Source organism: Cucurbita pepo, chromosome LG12 (genome assembly GCF_002806865.2).
Source record: "Cucurbita pepo subsp. pepo cultivar mu-cu-16 chromosome LG12, ASM280686v2, whole genome shotgun sequence".
NCBI lineage: Eukaryota > Viridiplantae > Streptophyta > Magnoliopsida > Cucurbitales > Cucurbitaceae > Cucurbita > Cucurbita pepo.
The window spans coordinates 1849171-1868180 of NC_036649.1; the positions used below are offsets into that span (position 1 = coordinate 1849171).

Sequence of the window (19010 nt, forward strand, 5' to 3'; positions counted from 1 at the left end):
CTCGACGTATTTATTTTAAATGGTTTAGTGATTCATTTCAAACTCTGTATTATTGAGTAATTTCTCCCTCTTTCCCCCCCACCCCCCCATGTATTATTATGTTTGTAATGATCAGAAAGTAACCCTAGACGATACACAGCTCATTCTTTTTTCTTCTTTTTTTGTGTATGGAAGATTTAGTTTCTATAGGAACGTGCATTCCCCAAGTAATGTGACTTTTGATGCTTATTTTGTGAGATTATTGATCGGAAACGTATATACATTTCATGGAAACGTATATACATTTCATGGTTCCGGGCACCTTCATCCACTTCCTCATAAAAAGAACTAGCAGGTCGATGAATCGTAATGCCAATTTAGAGTACTATAATAATAATAATGTACACAAATGAGTCCTTGTAAACTTTTTTAGTTCATAGGGCCTTCGACTGGAACATGTTATAGACCAAATAAGCTCGGGTTTAAAAACCAATTGAAATATAGGTCTCAAATGTGAAGAATAATCCTTCCTAACTAATTTGAATTGGCTTTAATGGGCAACAGTCGATCTCTCCTGCCAAACTCAGGTATTACTAAAACCACGAAAACAAATGTATTTCAATATTACTGTTACGCATAACATTATATTATGTACCTCATGGTTAAGGTCGTTCACGGGTCGGGGCAAGATAGCAGCAAGGGAATTCAATTCCAATCTCTTTTTCAAGCTCGAATGTACAAATCAAATCAATTGATTTAATGATATTTTATATAATATGAAAGAGGGGTGAGGGGAAGAAGAAAGCAGAGGAGGGAGGAGGGAGGAGGGAGAGAGAGAGAAAGAAAGAGAGAGAGAAAGAACGAAACAAACAAAGTGTGACCCACCACCACAACACTAACGCAATACTCTTTTTCGGGTGAGTATTTCTTGTTCTTTAAGTCTATGCTGGAACCTTGCAAGGCGTGCTTGAAGACTCACCAACCCAGCCGCCTTTCGAGACAGCACAAAACTCAACTGAGTCACGTAGTTTTCAATGTGGCTACCAGGTTGATCCACTTCTGCCAACAGTTTCATTTCCTGCCACAACCAACACCCCACACCCCACACCATCCCCGTTAGTACACATTCACCCTTCCACTATCTAAAAAAGACAGCTAACTCAATGGTAGAGTACTGACTTTATTGAAAAAAGTTGGTGGTTCAATTGGTTTCAAAAACAAGTTGGTGTTAAAGGTTGTCTTAACAACCCTCAACTTTCAGATTCAGATGTCCAATAAGTTCTAGGATTTTAATTTTGTATTTAATAGATCTCGAAGTTTAAAATCTTCTATCAGGTCAAAAAGTGTCCCTTCTTGTATTAACGAGACCCTAACATTTTAATTTTGCATGTTGAAATAGAGAATAGATCAGGAACGTTTTTGGCTTTTTCAAAGGCTTTTGGTTTTTTCTAGGAAAGGAATCAGAAGGTAATGGTCAAGCATATCAACCAAAAGTGAGAATCTATACTGTATCAACAATTAAGTACTAGTATTTGTAATATAAGAGATTGAAACTTTTTTACTTACTTCACGCACTATCTCCATGGTGTCCTCAATTTCTTTTCGATGTGCAGCAATTAACGCCTCCTCTTCCTGTAACATAGTTGATGGCACGTCAAAAAAAAAAAGCCACTAAACTGTAACTAAAATTTGGTGTTTAGAGGTAGCAAACCTCCAGTATTGCATTAATATTCCCATCAGGAGTAGGCTCAGGTTCAGACTTTTTGGATCCAGCATCATTTGTGTTAGAAATTCCTGGACCATACTGCTTGGAGCTTGCAGTTGAGGGATCAGGCACACCACTATCTTTCTTCTGCCAGCTCCCTAACTTTTCTGATTTTTCTTCTCGGGATGATTTTCTTCGGGGTGGCGATACCTTTTTCACCTTCTCTGTATCATTTAAGTTGGGGGAATACATGGGAATCTTTCGACCCGTTGGATCACTGTGAGTGTTCCTCATTTCAGGTGGCTCCTTGTCAAATGACGCAGAAGTTACAGTTACGCTTGCACTTTTTTCATCTCGAGCATGAAAGGTATTACTTGATGGCAAAGTAGTAGTTGGCATGTCAAAGTTGGAAGAGGAGAGACTCTCTTTCTCTGCAACCCTTCTGCCCAATTCCCCTAATTTCACCTCTTGGCGCAGCATATTAATATCTTCTGCTTCAGTTGGAATTGGNTATGAAAGAGGGGTGAGGGGAAGAAGAAAGCAGAGGAGGGAGGAGGGAGGAGGGAGAGAGAGAGAAAGAAAGAGAGAGAGAAAGAACGAAACAAACAAAGTGTGACCCACCACCACAACACTAACGCAATACTCTTTTTCGGGTGAGTATTTCTTGTTCTTTAAGTCTATGCTGGAACCTTGCAAGGCGTGCTTGAAGACTCACCAACCCAGCCGCCTTTCGAGACAGCACAAAACTCAACTGAGTCACGTAGTTTTCAATGTGGCTACCAGGTTGATCCACTTCTGCCAACAGTTTCATTTCCTGCCACAACCAACACCCCACACCCCACACCATCCCCGTTAGTACACATTCACCCTTCCACTATCTAAAAAAGACAGCTAACTCAATGGTAGAGTACTGACTTTATTGAAAAAAGTTGGTGGTTCAATTGGTTTCAAAAACAAGTTGGTGTTAAAGGTTGTCTTAACAACCCTCAACTTTCAGATTCAGATGTCCAATAAGTTCTAGGATTTTAATTTTGTATTTAATAGATCTCGAAGTTTAAAATCTTCTATCAGGTCAAAAAGTGTCCCTTCTTGTATTAACGAGACCCTAACATTTTAATTTTGCATGTTGAAATAGAGAATAGATCAGGAACGTTTTTGGCTTTTTCAAAGGCTTTTGGTTTTTTCTAGGAAAGGAATCAGAAGGTAATGGTCAAGCATATCAACCAAAAGTGAGAATCTATACTGTATCAACAATTAAGTACTAGTATTTGTAATATAAGAGATTGAAACTTTTTTACTTACTTCACGCACTATCTCCATGGTGTCCTCAATTTCTTTTCGATGTGCAGCAATTAACGCCTCCTCTTCCTGTAACATAGTTGATGGCACGTCAAAAAAAAAAAGCCACTAAACTGTAACTAAAATTTGGTGTTTAGAGGTAGCAAACCTCCAGTATTGCATTAATATTCCCATCAGGAGTAGGCTCAGGTTCAGACTTTTTGGATCCAGCATCATTTGTGTTAGAAATTCCTGGACCATACTGCTTGGAGCTTGCAGTTGAGGGATCAGGCACACCACTATCTTTCTTCTGCCAGCTCCCTAACTTTTCTGATTTTTCTTCTCGGGATGATTTTCTTCGGGGTGGCGATACCTTTTTCACCTTCTCTGTATCATTTAAGTTGGGGGAATACATGGGAATCTTTCGACCCGTTGGATCACTGTGAGTGTTCCTCATTTCAGGTGGCTCCTTGTCAAATGACGCAGAAGTTACAGTTACGCTTGCACTTTTTTCATCTCGAGCATGAAAGGTATTACTTGATGGCAAAGTAGTAGTTGGCATGTCAAAGTTGGAAGAGGAGAGACTCTCTTTCTCTGCAACCCTTCTGCCCAATTCCCCTAATTTCACCTCTTGGCGCAGCATATTAATATCTTCTGCTTCAGTTGGAATTGGAATAGTCGGGGCTGAAGAAGCATCTTTAGTTATTGGTTGACTGGAACTAACAGCCGGATCCTTTTTTGCATTTCCACTTTTGGACAAACTTTTGACCCTGGTGTTATTTGGTAGTAATTTAAAAGTTGATTATATGCCAAATTTCTGGACGGTGTTGTAAAGCCTAAGATGTCAAAAAACGTACCGGTCGGCATATCTCAAAGTGTTGAGAGTATGCTCACATGAGCCAGCATTCGGAGAAATGCATGATATCATAACAGTTCTCGAGTTGCCAACAAACGAATCACGAAGCACTTCTGTAAGTTTGCTTCCACGGAAGGGTATATGAATCTGATCATTGTCCAAGGCACGAATGCATTCCTTCAAAGCCAAAAGACTTTTGTTAATTTCTGCTCCCTCAATCCTGCAAAGGTTCCAACAAAACAAAATAGACAAATTGCAGCGATATTAAATCAGGGTACAAATTTCGTTGACAGGAACAAATTTTTTGATGAAGATAAAATGTCGAGCAGCATTTTTGATAATATCAGAAAAGACATCGTCTGAAAATTCATATAAAGCAGCATTTTTGACTGAAAAAGTTCAAAGCAGTAATCTTCAGCAAAGCAAAAAAATACTTGATACTGGTGGAAGCATTAGAAACTAAAATTCTTAACCAAGATGGTATACTCGATATTATCAAGCCGACGGTAACAGCAAACTCATTGATGGGTGCTATCTTTAACAGCTGTGAATAAAGAACCATAAACCAAAGACCAAAGAGCTAAAGCATCTCACATACCTTGTCTGACGGTCATTATCAGTTGTATCAGCACCTCTTTCGCTACCAGCCAAATCAATAAAAGAGATCTTCCCAACAAGCTTCCCACTTTTCAACTCATTTCCATCATTGTTCCTTCTCGATTCCTTGACTTCAGGGTGTTTCTTAATAGCAAGTTGCAATATAGCATGTGACCTTGAAGACTCCTCATTGGCACCAGTGGAACCTGTACTCCTAGCTGCATTTCCCTTTTCGATATATTCTTTGACAATTTGTACATCAGATACTTCAAATTCTTGAAGTCCAACTATACAAACCTGCTGCCTCCCATCTTCTCTCATGCAAAGCTTCCTATTACGGAAAAATAAAGCCATCTTAAGAATGTGTATGCATGAAATGCACAAATGATATTCAATCAAGGAATTGGACTCTAGAAAGGGGAGGAAAATGCAGGTCGTATGTCCTATTTACATGGAAAAAAGAAACAGACCAAAAACTAAAAATGCTATACACAATTCTAAGTACTACTACTTTCGATGTTTTTGTATTTGTATTTTCATCTACTTCATTTTGGTAGGTAAACGTATCAATTTGGTCATAATTATATATTCAACTAAACTATGGCCAAAGGTTAATATCGCATCACATGCAAGTTGTTGTGGGTGAAAACCTTTGATTTATTATGCATCTGCATGTCAATAGGAATTCGCAGTAGAACTATGTTTGTTTTTTTCGTGACATATACCAAGTTAAATTACAGGTAAATTGGACACCAAGATATTAAAATAACAAAAAACCAGGATTAGATTTATAATCAAACCAACAAAAAGTTAATAAAACCCTTACATCCTAAGATTGTTGAGGTCTGCATATACTAACCTAGATGCCACGGTTATCAATATGATATACATAATACCATCCCACTCTAAACGCATGAATGACATTTCCTGTCTCTACGACAATAGCAACTCCTTTTTCCTTAAGAATAATTACAGGAAAAAAAAAAAAAAAAAGAGAGAGAATAAAATTAAAAACTTACCTTCTGTCACTGAGTAGATCAAACAGTTTTCCACCATATATCTCAAAAAAGCTAAGCCACAACTTGAATCTCTGATTGCGATAAACTGGCTGATGTAACAATCTAACGAGGTCTTCAGCAGCTCTAAGAGGTAATGGCTGCATTGTAAACGTCTTGCCACTGCCTATTCAAATACAAATGGCTTAGATCAGCCTTCAAGATACTAAAGGCATCTTAGAGGAAGAAAAAAAAGAGTTGATACAATAGCATCAGCAATGGGAAAAGTCACAATATCCAGAAATAATAATGCGTGAACTACTTTTCAACCAGTATGCATTCATGAAAGCAAGCCGGCAAGAGATTCACCAGATTTAAAGCATACCTGTCTGACCATAAGCAAAACATGTAGCCTTTGTCCGTTCAAAGATGATGGGAATAATTGGTTGTACAGTAACCCTATAAACCTATTTCAAAAAGAATGTACGTCTGTTCAAACCAGATTTTACAAAACCATTTAACAACAAAAAATTATTCTAAACTACACTGGAATAAAAGAATATATAACGGTTACCTCATCATTGGTAACCTGCTCATCAAGAACTGCATCAAAGCAGAATTCATGCTTCTCCACATATGCAGTCAAGTCCACCTATCTCAATTTAAAGTATGGGAGAAAAGAAACTATGATCAAGTTAAACACTGCCACATCAAACAACTAAGTTAATATATACGTCAAAGTTCTGATTAATAAAAGTAAAGGGACCTTTAGTTTTGGTTCATGAACAGTCAAAGAGGCATTGTCGCATACTGAGACAATATCATCCTCCTTACGAGCATGCTCTTTCTTGTTTAATGGTCTCTTTCTCACCTAATACAGGGTACACTACACGTAATTACGAAAAATAGAACAATATATGAAAATATATGCCAGTTGATACCAGAAAACCAAACTCAATCGAAGAAACAAATGCTCAATTAGATGATCCCATAAAGAAAAAGAGAAAAAAATTAACGGGCAGGAAAAATTGATAGGAGTGATTAAACTAAACAAAAAAGAAGAAAGACATATGGAATGTGACAAATTTACATACAAATTATTGTTCTAAGGCCTGCACTCCAAAATGCATTAACATAGCTATCACTTGTTAATTGAACTACCTCCCAGACGAGGAGAAACAAACAATGTAAGTCCAATAAAAGAATTATAAGGCTGTACTCCAACCTCCATGACTCCACTGTTGATTAATATCTGGAAATTAGTAAAAGGATAACACCCATATGCAAAGGATTCCTAGTTAGTATTCTACAAATAGTATTCTTATGCCACTATAAGAAGCTTACCACAACTTTGATTTTAGCCACATTATTTTCTCTGGCAACATTCTCTTTTTCAATCACAGGTAATGTAGCCACAGCATCTTCATCAGCTTGGCTTCTTGGCTGCCTGCTGCTAGCTATATTAAATTCATCCTCAAATGGTCTAGTACCACTAGGAATAAATGGTGACGGCTCAAATGGTTCTGAGATAACGTGCTGGTGAGAAAAAAATTAAAAAGGAAATCCGAAAATTAAAAATAAAAAAAGGATGAAAAAGAATTAACCACCACAAAAAAGGATAAGTATGTGACTTTCACCCAATGTCATAGAGTAATGGACCGCCAGATAATTTTCAACAGATATCCTAATGCTAAAAAACATAATATTAAAAATGTGTATCTTCAAATGAAAGGAAATCTGAGTAGTTCTTTAGTTGGTATAGAGGCATCTTTACGAATCATTTTTCATGTCACTAGACCCCCACCCTCTCCCTCGTCCCCCACAAAACAAAAACACTCTGATTGCATGTAAGCGCTATATAGCTTCATCTCAATGTCAATAGAAATTCCATAAGAAAATAAACAATAACGAAATCATGTCAACAGCTCACGGTTCCTTACAGAAATGCTCTCAAAATATCAGGCAATAAGTTAATATGTCCCAATGCCTAATTCAAACCACCTAAGTATTACTACTATTATACATATATAATCAAAATTAAGTAAGAATCTCTCGCTCACAAAAAGGAAAGAACCCAAATTAGTTAATCAGCATACCTCAGACAAAAGCTCGGTATCATCCATAGCATGAAGATCCAAAAGTCCAGCACCAAAATCTCCCCTAAATTCGGGAGAATAATACCCATCCATCGCACCAAGTACTCCTGAAGCTTGGGCAGTAGGTGTATGTGGTTCAGATCCAGACTCCCCACCAAAATTCAGGTTTCTCATCAGTTTTAGGAGCCTCTGTTTCTCTTCAGCAGATTGTGCTCCATAACTCTGAGCCAATTGGAAGGGAAGAGGAAATTTAATTGCTATGGCATAAACAACAACTAAAAAAAGGTATAACATTAAGTGAACAAAAAAAAAAAAAGAAAAGAAAAGATTGTAGATGAACTATCCACCAAATCAAGCTGTACTTCCTTTCAGAAAATTACGTGGTGGCATGGTAATCAAATTCAATAGAGCTATTCAACCACTAATAATTCCCCATTTGACCCCAACAAGTTGAAGATTGCATGTGTGGAAAAAGAAAGAAGGAAAAATGTACCTCCTACAGTAAATACTCGAAGGCTGATTCATTACTCTCGCAAGAAATTTTTAGTAGTACCTCAAAACATACGAAAACCCTCGGAAATATTAAGCGTCGTACCTGCATGAGGAGGGCGCGTTGATCAGCCAATGGAGAGGCCAGATGCTGCAAGCCAGCAGACTGGAGCCACCGAGCCATGACCGCGTCACCGGCGTCGTTAGTGGGGCCTGCATTATGCAGGGTCCCACCGCCGGCGTGGTCGTAAAAGGCGGTCGCCGCCGCAGCATTGCTCTGCTGCATCTGGCCGCCCATGTGGCGCTGCGAACGTCTTTGCGGAGCCAATTTTCAAGATCTGTTGAACAACGCTTCATCCAAAAAAAAAAAAAGACCAATTTAATCAAGTATGCAATAGCACTAAAAAATCTCCAATAACATCAACAATCAGCCGATCCCCCAAGTTTAACCAAATAAAAAGTAAGTAACGATTAAAGAAAAACTCACAGTGAGGAGAAAGTCTGAATTCGAAATAGGACATGAAAGGAATTACTCGAAGACGAAATTCAAATCCAACAGAATCTGCAACAAAATCACCAGATTCAAACTCAACAATAAAGCTACATGGAAAAAAAGAGATTCAATCAAGAATTCCAGGTCATTTCAAACGTTCAAACGTTCGAACGTACCAAATTTGACCCAAAATTAATAGATTCGAAGGACGAGATCTGTAGAACGAAGAATCTAATGATCGAAACCAAGGATCAGATCTGAATCGAACAAAATATACAAAACCCTAATCTCTTCGAGACAAGAAAAGGGGGAAAAATATACAAATTCGCCGAACCTTTTTTTTTAATCTTCGGATGAAATGAGAGAAATGAGTTGGCGAGAATTGTAAAGACTTCAACGCCACAGAGTCCGCCTTTTGTTATAATATTAAGACGCAAAAAGAAATAAACAAATTGGTGAAAAGGGCGAAAAATATCAATTGATTAAATTCAAATGGATTAAACCGCTATTTTAAGTTATATATTAAATTACTAAAATACCCTTTTGATTTTTGCACTAATTACAACGCATCCTGTTGTCGTCAACGGTGCGGGCTGCCCGGGCGGACCCCGGCAGAAGCTTGAAATTTGTCGGCTGACGGAAATACCCTTGTCTTTAGGGCGTATTTGGTTGATAAATGACCCTCTTAATTGAATCAAGTTGTTCTTTCTTGTCCTTTTTTTTTTCTTTTTGGATGGAGATAAAGAAAGCCCTGATCGTCGTCATCGTCATCGTCCCCGTCTCTTATTTCAATTTTTAATCGCTAAAATAAAAAATTCGTTTATTTTGTAGAGATCGAGCTCCCCCATTTTAAATATAGTTTTAAAAAAATGGACGAAATTGATAACAAGTTTCGAACGTATGAACCAAATTGTAGCAAAAATCCAAACTATACAAAGACTTAGAGATGTCCACGAGGCGATGACATCCAAACTATAAAACATGAGCAAAGTAGGTGAGACGAGAATTTACGTGGGGTCAGGGGCAAATCTCAATCCCTGACCTCGTTTAGCAAAAAGAAATACGTGAGATTTCACACCAGTTGGAGAAGGGAACAAAACATTCCTTATATAAGGTGTGGAAACCTTTCTCTCACATACGTGTTTTAAAACCGTGAGGTTGACAGCAATACGTAATAGGCTAAAGCATACAAAAACGGTTAGAGGTTGACTTTGACTATTACAAATGGTATCAAAGTCAATCACTGAACAGTGTGAGGCATTGGTCGAAGTAGGACATAGTAGACACGAAAAAGTGTAAATATGACAATATCTATTAGCAGTAGAACTATAATAAAGATAATATCTACCGGTCGGTCGTGGCCTGAATGGTTAGAAGTAGAACTATAATAAAGATAATATCTACCGGTCGGTCGTGGCCTGAATGGTTAGAAGATATTTTCTTCTTCTTTATTAGCTATTTAAAATAGGGATTTTTCATTAAAATATTTAAAAGGCAAATAAGTTAGTTGTTTATGTCACGTGTGGGAGGCTGGTGGATCTTAAAGTGGGCCCAACGAAGGAGAAAAAAGCCTCCTTTTTTTCTTCTGAAAATTAATAACGCCACGTCATACCTTCAAATGCACTTCTTTTTAGAAACAAAACCATTGCTTTAGCCTAAATCATGCGAGGGTGGGGAGAATCTATTTTAAAGATAAAATTAAAAATTATTATTTTAATGAACATGGGCTGAAGATGAAAGCAGGCCCAAATCAAAGCCCAATGTACATGGATTGGGCTGAGCTGGGCTGGCACATAACGGGCCCAAAGTATTTATGCCTCGTGGTAATACCTTTATAAAATTTTAATTATTAATATAAAATGTTCAAACATCACGTGGATATCACATGCTTCAATGGGAGAATAGAACGAAAAGCAAAACCGTGGAGACTATAATAAGCTGCGGCACACAACCGATGTGATCGGTTACGATAAGCAACATCCACCGTCAAATTCCCGATCGGGTGGGGCCACGTTGACTCATAAAAGGCCACAATCGCTGACCAAAAAGATGATTGTGAAAGTACAATTCTACCCTCGTTTCATTTGTCGAGGATTTATTTTTATAACATTTTTTTAAAGACTCTTAAATACTCCTAATAAAACTGGACTTAATTAACAATAATTAATTCCTTCAGTTTAAACTGTAAACCCATTTGGTAACCTCCATAGTCTCAATTTCTTTTTATGAAATTCAAAAGAATTACTTTAAAAATAAATTAAAAAGGTTAAGAATGTTTTCTATAATTTCACAAAAATAAATGAGAAACAAAAACGAAGCTACCGAGCTAAGTGCATTCCGCAAGATATAAGAGTAAGAACGTTTCATATCAAAATGAAAGTGATACATAACGATTACCTTGAATAATATTTGTTCCTTCGTCGGAAACCGTGCGGAAATCACAACTCTTCATGCACCTCCTCCTCCATTTCTCTTCACTTTCTCCTACAAAAATTTCCCCTTACATTGTTTGATCTTAGAGAGAGAGAGAGAGAGGGGCAAAATGGGAAGCAATGCAAAAGGAAGAACAGAGATGGAGGTGGGAGATGATGGAGTGGCTATAATCACCATCATCAACCCTCCAGTTAACGCTTTGTCTTTTGATGGTACACTTTTTCATCATCATCTTCTTCTTCTTCTATCAAATCTCTATTTCTACTGAGATTCTAACATGTCCATCCATTTTTGTCTTTGTTTTCTGCACATTTACACACAATATACAGTATTATTCAGCCTAAGAGATAACTATGAACAAGCCTTGAAAAGAGATGATGTGAAGGCAATTGTTGTCACAGGTTAGTATTACGTTAAACCAATTTTGTTCGATCGAACCATTGACGTTTTAGGATGGTAATTGGTGTTTTGTCTATACTTAGGTACGTTAGGATCCCGGTAAGGGACGAAGGAACTGATTGTTTTATTGTTTGGAATGTAGGTGCGAAGGGGAAGTTTTCTGGTGGCTTTGATATAGCTGCTTTTGGTGTACTCCAAGGAGGAAAGGGTAGGCCTCATTAACAGTTCATTATATCTATGCAGAAGGATTTTACCAGATATGAGATTCCACGTTGGTTGGAAGGTGAAACGAAACATTCTATATATAAGGGTGTGGAAACCTCTCCTTAGCAGACGCATTTTAAAACCGTAAGGCTGACGGAGATACGTAACGAGCTAAAGCGGATAATATCTGTTAGTGGTGGGCTTGGGCTGTTACAAAGGGTATCAGAGCTAGGTACTAAGCGGTGTGCCAGCGAGGACGCTGGGCCACGATGAGGTGGATTGTGAGATCCCACATCGGTTGGAGAAGAGAAAAAAACATTCTTTATAAAAGTGTGAAAATCTCTCCCTAGCATATGCGTTATAAAACCGTGAGGTTGGCGACAATATCTGCTAGTGGTTGGCTTGGGCTATTACAAATGGTATCAGAGCTAGGTGCTGAACGGTGTACTAGTGAGGACGTTGGGGTCTGAAGGGGGGTGGATTGTGAGATCCCACATTGGTTGGAGAGGGGAATGAAACATTCTTTATAAGGGTGTGGAAACCTCTCCCTAGCAGACGTGTCTTAAAACCACGAGGTTCACGGCGATACGTAACGGATCATAGCGAACAATATCTACTAGTGGTGGGCTTGAGACGTTATTGACCTCATGTAAGATGTGTCTCAGGGGACCAACCAAGTGTTAGCAACATATCAATTGAAGTTATCACTGAAATTTTTGAAGGTAAGGAGTTCCTATGATAGTTTTGTTATATTACTTTTGAGAGGTTTGATTCTATGCTGACCTACTGGGTTTTTATTCCTTAAATCTCATCCGTCAGCTGCCCGAAAACCTGCAGTTGCAGCAATACATGGGCTTGCTTTGGGTGGAGGTTTAGAGGTTGCAATGGTAAGTGTCTAGCTATGTTCATAGGATTAATCCTGTTACAATCTCTTATTTGCCTTCATTTCTCAGGCCTGTCATGCTCGAATATCAACTCCTACCGCTCTACTAGGTTTGCCCGAACTTCAGCTTGGAATAATTCCTGGTTTTGGAGGTACGATTTCAGTTTAACGTGTTGATTAGTTCCTTAAGACTTAAAATAAACGCATTCTTAAAATGGTTGGGGTGTTTTGGTTCGCCTATCTTGATCTCGAGGCTCTAAACTACTCAGGAACACAACGGCTTCCACGTCTCGTTGGTCTCTCAAAGGCTCTAGAAATGATGTTGGTAAGCTAGATGGATTACTTTTTGTAACATGAGTATAAAATATCATGTATTATATTCTCATGTGTAAACAGACATCAAAGCTAATTAAAGGACATGAAGCTCATTCTTTGGGGCTTGTCGATGACATTGCCCCTCCTGAAGAGTTGATCATGACTGCACGTAAACGGGCTCTCGAAATCCTAGAGCGGAGAAGGCCATGGGTTCATAGTCTCCATAGGACTGACAAGTTAGAGTCCCTTGCTGAGGCTAAGGAAATATTTGAGACTGCCAGAGTTCAGGCAAGGAAACAGTCACCGAATCTTAAGCACCCGTTCGCCTGCATTGACGTCATTGAAACGGGTGTCGTCTTTGGCCCTCGTGCTGGACTTCGGAAGGTTTCTTATCTTCCATTTCATTCCTTTTCATCTTTAAATCGTAGTCGCTTCATCTCTCTCTCTATATCTTGTTCTGGACATTGCAGGAGGTTGAAGAATTTCAGGGACTCCTACATACTGATACTTGTAAAAGCTTAATTCATATCTTCTTTGCCCAGCGTTCGACAACAAAGGTTAGAAAATAAAGGACGGACATGAAAGTTCGATCGGGTTTATAGAAGTGGCAGCACATTAATGAGTATTCTGCTAACTAATTCAGAAGAATTGTTCTTGAACTCTTGATCTTGGGATGTTCATGGTTTTATTATCTATGGGGGCTCGATCTCACTGGCTAGAACTAGAATAACAACAATGTTCGATACTGAAGTCGAGAAATTCTATAGCTCAAGATTGAACCAGAATACTATAGCTCAGTAGTTCTAGCTAATTTGTTAGTGGCTGGCCATATTATCCCCTGCACGTAAAAATTTATTATCTCCTCATGTTCGACAGGTACCCGGGGTTACCGATCTTGGTTTGGCACCGAGAAGAATCACGAAAGTTGCTATCGTGGGAGGAGGATTAATGGGATCTGGAATAGCTACAGCATTGATTCTTAGCAACTATCCTGTAATACTTAAAGAAGTGAACGATGAGTTCTTGCAGGCTGGCATTGATAGAGTCAGGGGTACCCCTAGAAACTAAAGATTTTGACATGCTTTTGTACTCCACAATTCAATTTGCAGCTTTTTTTGAACTCATGATTTGATGTATTCTCCTACAGCGAACCTACAAAGCCGAGTTGAAAAAGGGAATATGACTAAAGAGAATTTTGAGAAGACTATTTCTTTACTCAAGGGAGTTCTTGACTATGAAAGTTTTAAAGATGTGGATATGGTGATAGAGGTACTTTGGGCTGCTTTTCTCTTTTCTAGACAGGTCGAGGGCAATAGCTAATAGCTAATGTTGATTTTCGTGTTCTCGACACAGGCTGTTACCGAGAATGTTTCTTTGAAGCAACAGATCTTTGCTGATCTTGAGAAATATTGCTCACCACATTGTATGCTTGCTACTAATACTTCCACAATAGATTTGGAGTTGATTGGAGAGAGAACGAAGTCTCGTGACAGAATTATTGGAGCCCATTTCTTCAGGTATATCCACATTCCCCCCCCCCCCCCCCCCCCNTATTTGGCGTAGCGTTGAGCTTTTGCTTCTGATACAGTCCGGCCCATGTCATGCCTCTATTGGAAATTGTTCGTACCAAGCATACAGATGAACAAGTAATTGTTGATCTGCTAGATGTTGGGAAGACTATAAAGAAAACGCCTATTATCATTGGAAATTGCACAGGATTTGCAGTGAACAGAATGTTTTTCCCCTACTCTCAGGCTGCCATTTTACTTGCCGAACGTGGAGTAGATCCCTATCGAATTGATAGGGCGATTTCCAAGTTTGGAATGCCAATGGGACCCTTCAGGTTTATAATGGTTAAGAAGTTTGCTAGTTTGCACCATATTCTGTTCTCATTGAATCCTATTGAATTTTTTAATCCTATTTGCTCTTGTTTTTTCCTTCAGGTTGTGTGACCTCGTTGGTTTCGGTGTGGCAGAAGCAGCTACCAGTCAGCTTGTTCAAGTTTTTCCAGAAAGAACTTATAAATCTGTGCTAATTCCTCTTATGCAAGAGGATAAGAATGCAGGTAGCTTTTTCCTTCCAAAATAAGCTTAAATCCTACAACTACCTGACAAGAATGGGCTCCAATGTGAAGCTAATAGTTACAAACGGTCAAACAAACGGATGCCCAAAGCGAGGCGTTATACCTCACTTCCTTCCAAACCTCATACAAAGAACGCTCCACACGCTTCATCTATTATTGAATATATTGCTACCTTTATTATGTAATGTTAGATGATCTTCACCAGTGTTACATTCCTTACAAGAATCATTTGTGTACATTACACATCTCAGGTGAATCCACTCGTAAAGGTTTCTATGTCTATGACCAGAATCGTAAAGCTGGGCCAAATCCGGAGTTAAAGAGTTATATCGAGAAGGCTCGGAGCACTTCCGGTATTTCAGTTGATCCTAAGGTCTCTTTCTCCCCTATGTCTCCTCACAAAACATATGTTCGCTCACTTCTCTTGATTTAGCATTTCTTTATGACCTTAGAAATATAAGAAACTGGGGGAAAGTGATTATTGTTGAGGTATCTCTAAACGATTTCGGTAATGTAGCTAATGAAGTTATCGGAAAAGGACATTGTGGAGATGATATTATTCCCGGTGGTGAATGAGGCATGCCGTGTCCTAGCAGAAGGCATAGCGGTCAAAGCAGCCGACCTGGACATTGCTGGTGTAATGGGAATGGGTTTCCCCTCTTACAGGTTTGTTAACTTGACCAGTTGATCTCATTTTAATATATCTCTTTTGTTCCGAAACTAGAGTATAAAATTTTGTGTCCGTAAGCAGGGGAGGACTCATGTTCTGGGCGGATTCTCTTGGATCAAATTACATCTATTCAAGATTGGAGGAATGGTCGAAACAGTATGGTGGATTTTTCAAGTCTTGTGGATACTTGGCTGAAAGAGCTACTCAGGGTGCAACTCTGGTGAGAAATCGACATCCTAATTTAACCGAGCTTATTTTCCGTGCACCTAAATCCTCATCTCTTATACATCTCCCACATAAATCAAGAGCTGAACTCTAGCCAAAACAGCAAGCTAAGAAACAGATTAAGTCTATTTTTGGCAAACAAAAGATGTGATGGAATAAGTTTCGAGGCAAAAGCTCGGAGCATCCAAATATCCTATGGAATACAAGATCGCTTGCCAACTTCTAAGGGACTAATGAACTTTCCAGATATCAATTCTGATAGAATTTAAGCCTCACAACCAAATAACCAACAACAAACTAAAACAAAATTACTAAGTCACGATTATTCATCCATATTACATACTACGCTGCATCACTTTGAGACTCCGGATGATATTGCCCAGAGTTATTGAGAATGGAAAGAAACACTCCTGAATTGCCAATCCTAGTTACATATTTATGATGATAATTGCTTCTCAAAGTGGTGCTTATTTTTGGCTTGAATGCAGAGTGCTCCTGCTGGTGATGCTAAACCTCGAATATAAGATTGATCAACTCAACTGGAAGTTTTTTTGTGTTTCTTCTGAAAATCTAGATGAGATTCCTCGGATTGGGCTTGGACGAATAATGTATTGAGGTAGAGGTTGTACCTATGGAAGACATTTATTTTTGAAGGAGTTTGAGTAGGAGCAATATTTCAATTGGTAGCATTCTTTATCATTTTCTCTTTTGATGGAGCTTTTGGGAGTTTACATTCGTTTAGATTCTAGAAATTTTTCAAAATGTATCCCTCCTATCAATCCCATTATTGTCACCCAATACCTTAAATGCTATCTAATTGTAAGTTATTGGGTCTACAAAGTACAAACAAGGAAGTCGAGTACAGAGTTTTCCGGGAGATAAACTTCACAGATTTCATAACTATTTTCATCAAATTTGAACTAAAACAGGATATGCCAAATAATCTGCTATGTTAGAAGCAATATTTGAATCTCATTTTCACATGTTCATGAATCCTGTATTATATACTCAAATGATTCAAAACAATAATGGGGCAAGGATGTGCATAAAAACGAAAAAATTTAAGGGAAGGAAAAGATGGAATGATGATCCAAAGGACATTTACGTATAGACTTGAGCTTCACTTCAATATTTGAAGAATGTAAAGAAGCAAATCAGTATCTTCTTTCAGTTTGTACAACGGTTATGACTTTATTAGAAAAATGGATCATAAAAACTTCATGCGGAAGTGATATAGAAAAATTACAGAGTCGTACCACTCCAGCGTCATTGATGGCCAACGGTGCCAAGTGATTGGCTCAGCACAACTCCGATAAACCTTTGGGTCTTAGCCCTCGTGATCCAGCCATGAGTGTCCTGTTCTGCATCTGAGCATAGAGTCTCACAACTTCAAAATCCATCAATATAACCTGCTTTAATTTAAAACAGGATCGGTTTCCCATCAGTTGGCGAGTTATGAATATCATACTTTCACAGGAAAAACGGTATAGATGTATGATTTTATTTTTTTTATTTTTCCAAGGCAGATTTACAAGGCANGAGACAGAGACTTCAGTAATAATGATTTCTTTTTCAGGGATCATATAGAGACAGGTTCATTAAACAATCTGAGTCTAAACCACCTAACACATGAGAGACACAAAAGGCTAGATCAAATGGGATAAAAAGCTTCAGAAAATAACAAAACTTAAAATTGCAGTCTTTATATTCAAGCAAAGTTAACAACTGAAGTAGCAAACAACAAGACTTGGATAATAACGCCTAAGAAATGAGAGAACCCCTGTTTACCTTTATGCAAACCCGAGATTATTCATCTTCTCGCAATGAGGAGTTGGGAGATTTTTATTCCACTTGCGTCTCTGGAGTTCTACATGACAATAACGCCAAACCATGTTTTTGTAATCCCTAATCACACTACTCTCTATTTCAGATCGAGCTCCGCTTCCAAGAGGATACCTTTCATCAAAATCTGATGATTTGACAAAAAACTCCACTCCATGTTTCTCCGTAGCCATGGGAATACTGTAGGATAGATTTTTATGCAAAGAATAGTCTGGCTCTGGAAAGGGCATATAAGCCAACAAGACAATTAACAAGAATGGTAACATTAGAAGAAAAATCAACAAGTTGGGACCTCCCCCATCAGATTCTGTCCTCCGTTGGCTTCTCGCACCTCCAGTGCTATAAGTATAAGCACGACTCGTCTGAAACATATTTCCTTGCCCAAAGAACGCCCTGAATATCTCATCAGGATCAAAATTTTCTTCAAACAAATCACGACCCGTTCTCCTGCGCCTTACATTATGCTGTTGGTTGTACTCATATTGATCAACCAAAGCTGTGTGGTCATATTGCCTTCTCGACGTGTCATCGCTCAAACACATGAAAGCCTTGGATAATTTCTTGAATGCTTCATCTGAACCAGGAGCCTTGTTCTTATCAGGGTGAACTTTCAAGGACAATTTCTTATAAGCCCTCTTAATTTCTTCAGCCGAACTAGTTTTCTCCACACCAAGAATTTTGTAATAGTCCTTAGCTGTTTTTATCTGCCTGATCAATTGAACATGTTCAATACTGTAATTACGTTCACCATTCAAACCGTCAACATGATTCGCCGAACCAGAAACACTATGAACTTTTCCCGCGCGTTTCCCATCGGAGGAAGATGAAGGTGATTTCGAGTCAATATCCTCACACGCCGACAATAACTCGTTCACTTCCAAACTCCGATTAAGGCGACAAGCAATTTTAATGAATTTGAGTGCTCGCTCTTTACTCCCCGATGCAATTGCTTCTTCCGCTATGCGAATACATCTTAAAGCTTCGTCCTTATTCCCATCCATAATCGCACCGACACAATCTTTCAAAGAAAACCCTAAACCGCCGGATTTCCTTCAGCACAATTTCATATACAATTCCAACTATACTGATAACAAATTCGAGACAGATAAGACCTAAATTACAGAAAAAAAAAATAGAAATCCACTATCAAATTTCGCAACAGTATACTGGCAGTAAGCGGATCAACAAAATCACATAAGCAAGGCTAAACTAGAGTATACATCATTGTCATCAACATTATATATACACGATAGATAGAAAAGGAGGAGGAATGAGAGTCGTGCCTGATAAAAGAAGATTGACGGCTTCAAACTCGGAGAAAGATGAGGATCGGGATTCATTCAGAAGATTGAACTCCAAATAGAAAAATTTTCCCCATGAACACCGAGCTCGGAGTTGGCCTGCTGCAATGGCATTCGTTCGTCAGCAGACAGGACTTTTCATTTCCATTAAAAGCCGTGGAGACTTT

The 19010-nt window shown here is 38.5% G+C and overlaps 3 protein-coding genes across 8 annotated transcripts; 1 reads left to right on the forward strand and 2 right to left on the reverse strand.

Moving 5' to 3' along the window:
* Positions 1 to 669: 669 nt before the first annotated feature.
* Positions 670 to 8930, reverse strand: LOC111806462 (kinesin-like protein KIN-13A). Of its 4 annotated transcripts, none has more exons than XM_023691793.1 (15): positions 8665 to 8890; positions 8483 to 8557; positions 8102 to 8346; positions 7507 to 7728; positions 6755 to 6946; positions 6177 to 6281; positions 5985 to 6062; positions 5796 to 5877; positions 5435 to 5597; positions 4417 to 4746; positions 3820 to 4038; positions 3626 to 3732; positions 1691 to 2184; positions 1546 to 1611; positions 670 to 1057 (listed from the first exon to the last, which is right to left on the reverse strand). In XM_023691793.1, the coding sequence occupies exons 3-15, from the start codon at positions 8291 to 8293 to the stop codon at positions 875 to 877; spliced, it is 2433 nt and encodes an 810-aa protein (XP_023547561.1). In that variant the 5' UTR covers positions 8294 to 8346; positions 8483 to 8557; positions 8665 to 8890; the 3' UTR covers positions 670 to 874. The 4 variants fall into 4 exon arrangements, with proteins under 4 accessions (XP_023547561.1, XP_023547560.1, XP_023547562.1 ...); XM_023691792.1 differs by having other exon boundaries at positions 1691 to 2172; positions 3614 to 3732; XM_023691794.1 differs by lacking the exons at positions 670 to 1057; positions 1546 to 1611; positions 1691 to 2184 and adding exons at positions 2199 to 2498; positions 2987 to 3052 and having other exon boundaries at positions 3132 to 3732; positions 8823 to 8930.
* Positions 8931 to 10867: 1937 nt separating this feature from the next.
* LOC111806463 (glyoxysomal fatty acid beta-oxidation multifunctional protein MFP-a-like) lies at positions 10868 to 16665 on the forward strand. Of its 2 annotated transcripts, XM_023691796.1 has the most exons (18): positions 10868 to 11133; positions 11251 to 11322; positions 11463 to 11528; positions 12190 to 12246; positions 12344 to 12411; positions 12478 to 12559; positions 12677 to 12732; positions 12804 to 13106; positions 13193 to 13279; positions 13599 to 13773; positions 13870 to 13991; positions 14076 to 14239; positions 14311 to 14565; positions 14666 to 14787; positions 15057 to 15178; positions 15323 to 15471; positions 15557 to 15695; positions 16189 to 16665. In XM_023691796.1, exons 1-18 carry the CDS (start codon positions 11031 to 11033, stop codon positions 16222 to 16224), a joined length of 2178 nt encoding a protein of 725 aa, XP_023547564.1. In that variant the 5' UTR covers positions 10868 to 11030; the 3' UTR covers positions 16225 to 16665. The 2 variants fall into 2 exon arrangements, with proteins under 2 accessions (XP_023547564.1, XP_023547563.1); XM_023691795.1 differs by having other exon boundaries at positions 15557 to 16665.
* Positions 16666 to 16789: 124 nt separating this feature from the next.
* On the reverse strand, positions 16790 to 19008 carry LOC111806464 (chaperone protein dnaJ 49). Of its 2 annotated transcripts, none has more exons than XM_023691797.1 (3): positions 18826 to 19008; positions 17489 to 18654; positions 16790 to 17109 (listed from the first exon to the last, which is right to left on the reverse strand). In XM_023691797.1, exon 2 carries the CDS (start codon positions 18541 to 18543, stop codon positions 17491 to 17493), a length of 1053 nt encoding a protein of 350 aa, XP_023547565.1. In that variant the 5' UTR covers positions 18544 to 18654; positions 18826 to 19008; the 3' UTR covers positions 16790 to 17109; positions 17489 to 17490. The 2 variants fall into 2 exon arrangements, with proteins under 2 accessions (XP_023547565.1, XP_023547566.1); XM_023691798.1 differs by having other exon boundaries at positions 16790 to 17112.
* Positions 19009 to 19010: the final 2 nt, after the last annotated feature.

Coding starts and splice junctions, on each gene's coding strand:
- LOC111806462 (XM_023691793.1), bottom strand. CDS start 8,293: ATGGGCGGCCAGATGCAGCAGAGCAATGCTGCGGCGGCGACCGCCTTT. Junction 5,598..5,795: donor TTTTGCTTATGGTCAGACAG/GTATGCTTTAAA, acceptor GTATTTGAATAG/GCAGTGGCAAGACGTTTACA. Junction 4,039..4,416: donor GATAATGACCGTCAGACAAG/GTATGTGAGATG, acceptor GAACCTTTGCAG/GATTGAGGGAGCAGAAATTA.
- LOC111806463 (XM_023691795.1), top strand. CDS start 11,031: ATGGGAAGCAATGCAAAAGGAAGAACAGAGATGGAGGTGGGAGATGAT. Junction 12,560..12,676: donor AATAATTCCTGGTTTTGGAG/GTACGATTTCAG, acceptor TAAACTACTCAG/GAACACAACGGCTTCCACGT. Junction 13,992..14,075: donor ATGTGGATATGGTGATAGAG/GTACTTTGGGCT, acceptor TTCTCGACACAG/GCTGTTACCGAGAATGTTTC.
- LOC111806464 (XM_023691797.1), bottom strand. CDS start 18,543: ATGGATGGGAATAAGGACGAAGCTTTAAGATGTATTCGCATAGCGGAA.